At 39.1% G+C, this 8,208-nt stretch overlaps 1 protein-coding gene across 1 annotated transcript; it reads left to right on the top strand.

Moving 5' to 3' along the window:
- The first annotated feature begins 230 nt into the window (after positions 1-230).
- Positions 231-8,098, top strand: dis3 (DIS3 exosome endoribonuclease and 3'-5' exoribonuclease). Its single transcript, XM_006783698.3, has 21 exons — positions 231-572; positions 1,434-1,591; positions 1,798-1,994; positions 2,115-2,188; positions 2,321-2,488; positions 2,651-2,812; positions 2,996-3,109; positions 3,262-3,399; positions 3,578-3,724; positions 3,861-3,977; positions 4,067-4,168; positions 5,389-5,453; positions 5,560-5,644; positions 5,778-5,905; positions 6,004-6,090; positions 6,226-6,382; positions 6,655-6,869; positions 7,012-7,180; positions 7,256-7,414; positions 7,513-7,635; positions 7,777-8,098. The coding sequence occupies exons 1-21, from the start codon at positions 354-356 to the stop codon at positions 7,843-7,845; spliced, it is 2,853 nt and encodes a 950-aa protein (XP_006783761.2). The 5' UTR covers positions 231-353; the 3' UTR covers positions 7,846-8,098.
- Positions 8,099-8,208: the final 110 nt, after the last annotated feature.

The following is an 8,208-nucleotide window of genomic DNA, read 5'->3' as shown; positions in this document are numbered from 1 at the left end:
AGCGACAAATAATTCAACTGCTTCCTCTAAGAATTTGTTTTCAACAAACAATTAGATGGCCAGCCAAAACTAACTTCAAACATGTATAATATTTTACACAATGCTGAAAAATACTTTTGTGTTTTTCGACATAACATGCTTTTTATTCGACATGATTTCTAAATGCAGAAGATTATAAATGGGAATATAAATGATCAAAAGCGCGTAAAGTTAGACGCAGCGTTTTTCTCAAAACCTTTGGAAAGTTTTGTCGGGCCAAAGAGGTAGTTTACACATGGGGAGCTGAAGGCTTACCATCAGTTGGTAGCAGAAAACATCTGAATTTTATCTGTTTTTGGTTTTTGATCGTCATTATGTTGAAGTCTAAAACCTTCGTTAAGAAGACCCGGTCGGGTGGGGTGATGAAGGTAGTGCGTGAGCATTATCTGAGGGATGATATTTGGTGCGGGAGTGAAGTTTGCACTGAATGCAAACAGGAGTCCACGGTGCTGCAGAAAGACGCGTGTATGGAGAGCAGTCTCTGCTCCTATCCACATTATCTGGTCCCTGACACCAATGTGGTGCTTCATCAGGTAGTAAAAAGTGACATCAAATTTCTTCAAACAATTGAATATGGTATTCTAAACGTGTAAGGTTAGACTTATCTTCCCTAGGCACATAGTACAAGTTTGTGACTCAAGTACTGTGATGATGCCCTTAAAAGCACAGTATACTATACAACAGTATACTATACAAGAAGCACGAATCGTGGCTGTGCTCGAGGTAGTAGATAGTAGAAGATGCGAGTGACCAGAATGGACAGGATTATAAATGAGTACATCAGTAGGACAGTTCAGGTTAAGCAGTTTGCATACAAAGTTAGAGAGGCGACGCTGAGGCTACCGAGTTGCTAGGCAGCAACAAAAGAGAATATGCCAGAGAAGTTTCATGGATTGAATTAAGGAAGACTTGCAAAGGATGTAACAGACAGTTTTAGGATAGGGTAAGATGATCTGCTTTGGGGGCCCCTAAAGGGAGTAGTCACAAGAAGAAGAAGAAGAAGACACAAAAAGCACAAACTGGGGCCATTAAACTTATGTTATTGACAAATAACACTTTTTCTGGCCAATGTCAATATTTTCCTTTTTACACACCTATATATCTTTTTCAAAAGTGACCTAACAGAGAGATCAGCAGATATAGTAACACTTACAGATTCAATACAAATTTAATAAAAGTGGGGTTTTTTTTTGTTTTTACTGACTTGAGTAGTGATCAGTAGTGACTGTTTGCCTATTATTCAAGAAAAAAGACTGACCATATTCAGAAAGTGTTTTTTGGCCAGTTCTTATTAACCAGTTGGAACAGATATCTGACATCAATTTAGGTGAAAGAGATTCCTTTTAAGCATTGCACCTGATTCCCTAACACTTTGTGTACACTTTGTCCTGCAGATCGATATACTGGAAGATCCTGTGATTTGCAATGTGATTATCCTTCAAACTGTACTGCAGGAGGTGCGCCACCGCAGTGCACCCGTCTACAAACGCCTGAAGGACGTTATACACGAGAAAGAAAAACGCTTCTACACTTTTACCAATGAACACCACAGGTAGAGAAACCCTGTTGGCATTTTTAACATCACAATGACATCCAAATTTCACAGTATTGTCAAAAATAAACACACACAAAAGTAATAAGTAGAAAGATCTTTTTCTTCTCCATGGTATCAGATCACTTTAAAAAGGCATGAAACTATATTTTACTTTGAAGCTTGATACCTTATTTTATCCATCCTTATAATTCCTGCTCTTCCAGAGATACATTCATTGAACGTGAACCAGGGGAGAGTGCCAATGACCGAAATGACCGGGCAATTCGTGTAGCAGTCAAATGGTACAGCCAGCACCTGAAGACATTTGAGTCTGACACAGATGGTCTCAAGGTGGTCCTCCTCACCAATGATCAAGGAAACAAGCAGAAAGCACAGGACAACGGCCTGCTGGTGTACAAATGTAATGTATCACATTTTCAGCAAGAAAAGACCTTCTAACTATGTTCTTTTAAATTTAATCTAATTTTAATTACATCATCTTAACAGTTTGTAATAAGAATACTTTTTAAATTTTTTATAGGTGAAGAATATGTCAAGAGTCTGATAGCAAACCCTGAGCTTGTGGATCGCCTGGCCTTGTCCAGTGATGACAAGGTAAGCTAAAATTGTTACATACAAAAGTCAGGTGTCTGTACCTGAACTTGAATCTGTTTCTCCTGTTTACATATCTCATTTTCTTTTTAACCTAACCTGTTTTTTTGGTATTCTTTGTCTCTCCTCCATCAGAATGAAATTACTAGCAGTAAAGTGTTATTTCCAGAGCACCTTCCCCTGTCCAGAATCCAAACAGGAATTAAAAGTGGCTCCTTCCTCCAAGGCACCTTTAGGGCCAGCAGAGACAACTATTTGGAGGCAACTGTGTTTGTCCAGGGAGAGGGAGAAGACAGCACAGAGGTGTGTGTGTGTGTTTGTGTGCATGTACATCTGTCTGTGAATATATAGTTCTGTTGATCATGTCGTGCAGTCTAAGTTTGTCATTTTCTGTGCAAATAATCTAATTTTCAAAAAAGTGAAAGCATGCTGAAAGCTCTCTACCGTCCTTTTGTTTGTTCACAGGTTCTCATCCAGGGTCTTCAGAACCTCAACAGAGCAGTGCATCAGGATGTGGTTGCTGTGCAGCTTTTGCCGCGAAGTGAGTGGGTGGCACCGTCTTCAGTTGTCCTTCAGGATGAAGGCACCGCAAAGGATGATGAGGATGCTGAAGAAGAGGAGGGGAAAGTAAGCTATATGGAAGAAGATGGTATTAGATAAATCTGTATATTTGCGTATAGTTGAGTTGTTTACTTTTTTTATTTCTTATAATTTAGTTGGAATATAATTTAAAATAAGTATTGGTGTAGATGTTTGAATGCATTAAGGTGTCTTAGAGTGTTATTAATAATCTCCTTGTTGTTTGAGCAGTTGAGAACAGCTGCAGCCGAGGCAGCGAGGAAGCCCACTGGCAAGGTGGTGGGGATCATAAAAAGGAACTGGAGGCCATTCTGTGGCATGCTGAATGTTTCCCAAATCAAAGAGGTACGTTAAAGCTGCTCAATAATATATGGAACATTCCTCAAAATTCATATGCGTCTTTGACGTAAATGAATACAACTTAATAGTTACAGATAGTTTTGTGCTTCCTCTTATTGTCAGCACTGACAATCCCTATTCTTTTCCTGTTCTTTCAGTCCACTCGGCATCTTTTCACCCCAGCAGAGCGCCGTATCCCACGCATCCGCATTGAAACGCGGCAGGCATCCACACTGTCAGGCCAGAGGATCATGGTGGCCATTGATGGCTGGCCCAAAGACTCCAGATATCCAAATGTGAGTTGGAATCTCTTCAGACTGTCAAATAATTGGAACTTGCATATCTACTTACCATTTCTATGTTAAGTTTAATATTAAATTTTAGCACAACATTTACAGGAAAATATAAAATTCAAGGAATACCAATTTGTCCATGGAAACATTCTATTTTATTATTGTTATTTTTGTTATTTAGGGTCATTTTGTACGCAGTTTGGGAGGTGCGGGGGAGAAGGACACAGAAGAGGAGGTGCTGCTACTGGAGCATGATGTCCCTCATCAGGCTTTCTCCCAGGCAGTACTCAGTTTCCTCCCTAAGATGCCGTGGGCCATCACACCAGAGGTAACATTTTTTTCCTTAAGATAAATGGAGCACAGGTATATTATTGTTTAAGTCATCAGTTGGTCCATCAACCTATAATTTGACAGCATGCACATATACAATTGTGTATAAATGAATGTAAATGTATGTGGTGCAGGACATGATGAAAAGGGAGGACCTGAGGCCTCTGACAGTTTGCAGCGTGGACCCTCCAGGATGCACAGATATAGACGATGCTCTGCACTGTAGAGAGCTGGAAAATGGAAACCTCGAGGTACAAATACACTATTAGTAAAAGTACTTGTGTCTGTAAAACTGTACATGGGAGTCTTTTGATGTACTATCCATGTTCGTTTGCAACAGGTGGGCGTCCACATTGCTGATGTCAGCCACTTCATCAGACCTGGCAACGCTCTAGACAAAGAGGCAGCCAACCGTGGCACCACAGTGTACCTGTGTGGCAAAGTAAGAAAATCCACCTCGCATGTTCGCATCCTTCATTGATGCGTTTTAAACCACGATATCAACAGCAGTACCACAGTGTAAGGGCCTTTTCACATAAGAGAAAAAGGAAGCACTCTGCTGACAATTATTTTAAGCAAACGGCTCAAAATTTGTGTTGAACTGGCCAGCATGACAGCTCTGTCTATACTACATCATTTTTTGCAGGGGCGTCTTCACATGTACTATCCTATGTGCGAAAGGTTAAGTGTTTACAGAAAAAGAGAACACTCACATAGTGCTGTAAACTTAAAACAAAGTCTTGAATTTTATCTTAGAAAAAAAAGTGGGCTCAACTCAAAGTAGTTTAAAATCATCAAATGACACAGCCAATGGCTTTGTTGACATTTAGAGGTTTTCGTGAATGGCTTAAGAATTTAAATTGATATCAGCTTCTGCTGATACACAATAGAAAAGCAGGTGAGCCAGGCTGATATTAATGATATTTTCACATAATACACAGGTGTTCTTGTCCAAATTAAATTTCTGCCTTATGAATTAATTAGTCAGGTGAAACAATTTAGGACTGAAGTTAAACTCTTTTACTTTGGGAGGAAGTAGAAGTGAAATATACTTTCTCTGTATCACCTTAACCTCTTCGATCTCAATGTTTTGTCACAAAAGTCAGCTAATGCGATGCAGAGTTTTATCAGTCCAGGAGAAATCTTAAGAGTGCATTGATCTCAAAGGGACTGGGCTGGTTTTGTCAGTATTTTATAACATTTAGTAGCGCAATTGGAACTTCTCACAGAACATGCCATAATACATCACCTTTTTCATCCATAAAATCCAGCCCAAATCCCTGCAGACCTCCATTCATCCATTCCATGTGCACAGATTTTGTTTTAACCAAGTCGAATGTAGCTCCTGCTCCCTGTCACTCTGCATTTTTGGTCTATTTTTATTGGTCACATAAATATGTGTCACACCGAATGTACGTAATACCGTGCTGATTTCAAAGTTTGATTGCGCGATTGCTCTCCAGTCTTCATGCTTGCATTGCACTGTGCTGCGTTTTCCTCAACACTGCAGGAAACTGTAAAAACAAGCTTATTAGGGCCCTTTCACTTAGAAATGGCTCTAATAGTAGAAGCAAATGAGCAAATTTCTTCTTATTTGTATTTTATTGAAATCATCTGATTATGTTTGATTTTTAACAGTGTGTTTAATTTTATATCTCGCAGAGGATAGACATGGTTCCTGAACTGCTCAGCTCCAATCTTTGTTCTCTGCGGTCCAATGTGGACAGGTAGTGACACAAACACACACACACAGCCTTTTCCCATTAAATGAATAAAATGAATGTACTTAGACTGTTAGTCTCTAATTCAGGTTCTTTTATTTGCTTTCACCAGACTCGCCTTTTCGTGTATCTGGGAAATAAACCACAAGGCTGAAATTCTAAAGACTCGATTCACAAAAAGTGTTATTAACTCCAAGGTATCGTGCCAACACACACAAATTTGCACCTTTTTTTTAATGTTACCATTTTGTGTTAGATTTTATGCAAGAATTTTTTTCTGTATAAGGTTTATTATTACTATTATTGATGATTTTCTTTGTTTTGGTCCAGGCATCTTTGACCTATGCTGAGGCCCAGATGAGGATTGATGACACCAACAAGAATGACGATATAACAAAAAGCCTACGGGGTCTGAACAAACTAGCTAAAATCCTCAAGAGGCAGAGGATAGAGAAAGGGTAAAGACCAAAGTGAAAGAATAGTAAAAAACAAAGGCAAAAAGCTGGATATTTAGACTTGTTGTAATTCACATGGATCTCATTTTGATATCATTTAGGGCACTGACACTGTCCTCTTTAGAGGTCCGTTTTCACATGGACAGTGAAACCCACGACCCCATTGATCTTCAGACCAAAGAACTCATGTAGGTAACTTTGAAAAGGAGCACTCTGCAGAATCCATTTCTCTGCAGGAGCCTCTTTTTGTCTTCATATTTTTCAGCGTATGAGTCATGCTGTGTTTTTAATGAGTGTAAATAAAATCATCTCCTGTTCATTAGGGAGACAAACTCAATGGTTGAAGAGTTCATGTTGCTGGCCAATATTTCAGTTGCTCAGAAGATTTACGATGAATTCCCAGAGTGCGCTCTGCTGAGGAAACACCCAGCACCACCTCCGTCTAACTATGACATCCTAATCAAAGCTGCAAAGTCTAAGGTGAGCAAAGGAAAACAGTCGTGTGAGTTCTTGCTATGAAAGAAGAACATTGTGTCAGTAAAGCAGCTTTAATTCAAGATCCTGACTAAGAGCATTTTTAATTTTAAATAGTTTTGTGGGTTTCTCTCACATTGGAAAGCAACTGCATAAGTCTCTGCTTCTAGTTGGGAATCACAGCAGTACATTAAGTAGAAAAACTAGTAAATATGGTCACGTTTTTAATAGGAAAAATATTTTAAGGTGTCAACATTTTTGTTTCCAACTCCCATCAGGAGGTCGAGGTCCACACAGATTCAGCAAAGGCACTGGCTGACTCGCTTGATGCAGCCAAAGTGGATGGATTCCCATACTTTAACACGCTGCTGCGCATCCTGGCCACTCGCTGCATGATGCAAGCCGTCTATTTTAGTTCTGGCATGGACAGCGATTTCCATCATTATGGTCTCGCCTCACCCATTTATACACACTTCACGTCCCCTATCAGGAGGTATGAAAACAGATGTTCTACACATCTTGGCAAAATGTGTACATCAGGCTTTTCTAACAAAGAGATGTTCACAATTGATTGTGGATCAGTTGTTAATATACTCTTTTGTCATCTGGTTTTATGGTTTTTATCTTGTGCTCAGGTACGCTGATATCATTGTGCACCGACTGCTGGCAGTGGCTATAGGTGCAGACACCACCTACCCAGATTTAATGGACAAGCATAAACAGTCAGCTCTCTGCAATAACCTCAACTACAGACACAAAATGTCTCAGTATGCACAGCGGGCTTCTGTGGCCTTCCACACACAGGTAAACGCATATCAGCATCTGAACTGTGTGAACTGGCTGTCTTTGCTTCATATTAAAATCCCTTTTTTCCTGCAGTTGTTCTTCAAGAGCCGAGGAATACTTAATGAAGAAGGGTTCGTTCTGTTTGTGAGGAAGAACGCAATCATCGTACTCATCCCAAAGTTTGGCTTGGAGGGAACGGTGTTCTTTGACTCAAAAGACAAGGTTTCCCCAAACATTGTGTTTGAGGAAGAGGTATAAAGACCTTTCTCTTTTTAAATTTAAAAGCAGTCAGCTATGCATAGAAAGTCAGTAAGGTTTAACATGGTTTTTGTTTTTTTGCACGTGTGTAGGGTCCCACTCTGTCTGTAGAACAGCACAAGTTCCACATATTCGACAAGGTGAAGGTCACCATCAGCCTAGATGACTCCAATATTCAGCATCAGAAGATCCGCATGGCTTTGATTGAACCAGTGGTAAGGAAGACCAAAACTGAACTTTTAACAGTTAAAAGTATTCAGAAAAAATTGAATACTATTAAGATACAGATTTCACTCAACCATGATAAGAAAATGTGCTCATTTTTTCCCTAGAAATAAAAGTTTGTTTTATTTTAGATCCCTGGTGTGAGTGTCCCAGCCCCGGATACCGAAAGACCAGCCAAGAAACAAAAATTGGACCGCTGACACAGGAAGGAGCTCTCCGTTTTCACCTAAACCACATGATGTTCGAGCTTGGACTATTTGATGTAATGATAAAGTTCAGTTGTTATATTTTGCTTTAAAAAAAAAAAAAAAAATCTCTTTTCTAATGAGTAAAATTTTGCTCTTTTATATGATTTAAAACATTTGTTGGAAGAGTAAGCTGTCTTACATATTAAAGGCATTTTAATGACAGTCATTAAAATTATTATTTTTTAATTGTTTCTGATGTACAAAACTTCTCAGAATTATTTTCAAACATGATTTGAATGGAGTCATAAGCCAAAATATTGGAAGATTTCACCATTTATTTATTTAAATATTAGAAGTTTACAGTTTTGTTTCACT

Source organism: Neolamprologus brichardi, chromosome 13 (assembly GCF_056152115.1).
Source record: "Neolamprologus brichardi isolate AB-2024 chromosome 13, ASM5615211v1, whole genome shotgun sequence".
Taxonomy (NCBI): Eukaryota; Metazoa; Chordata; class Actinopteri; order Cichliformes; family Cichlidae; genus Neolamprologus; species Neolamprologus brichardi.
The sequence above is the reverse complement of the archived record's forward strand: the minus strand, read 5'-3'. Positions and strand labels throughout refer to the sequence as shown.

Excerpts from the sequence above, each read along its gene's own strand:
- dis3 (XM_006783698.3), top strand. The coding sequence starts at position 354 with ATGTTGAAGTCTAAAACCTTCGTTAAGAAGACCCGGTCGGGTGGGGTG. Across the intron at positions 5,906-6,003 it reads AGGCAGAGGATAGAGAAAGG|GGCACTGACACTGTCCTCTT; the intron begins GTAAAGACCAAA and ends GATATCATTTAG. Across the intron at positions 6,091-6,225 it reads CTTCAGACCAAAGAACTCAT|GGAGACAAACTCAATGGTTG; the intron begins GTAGGTAACTTT and ends CCTGTTCATTAG.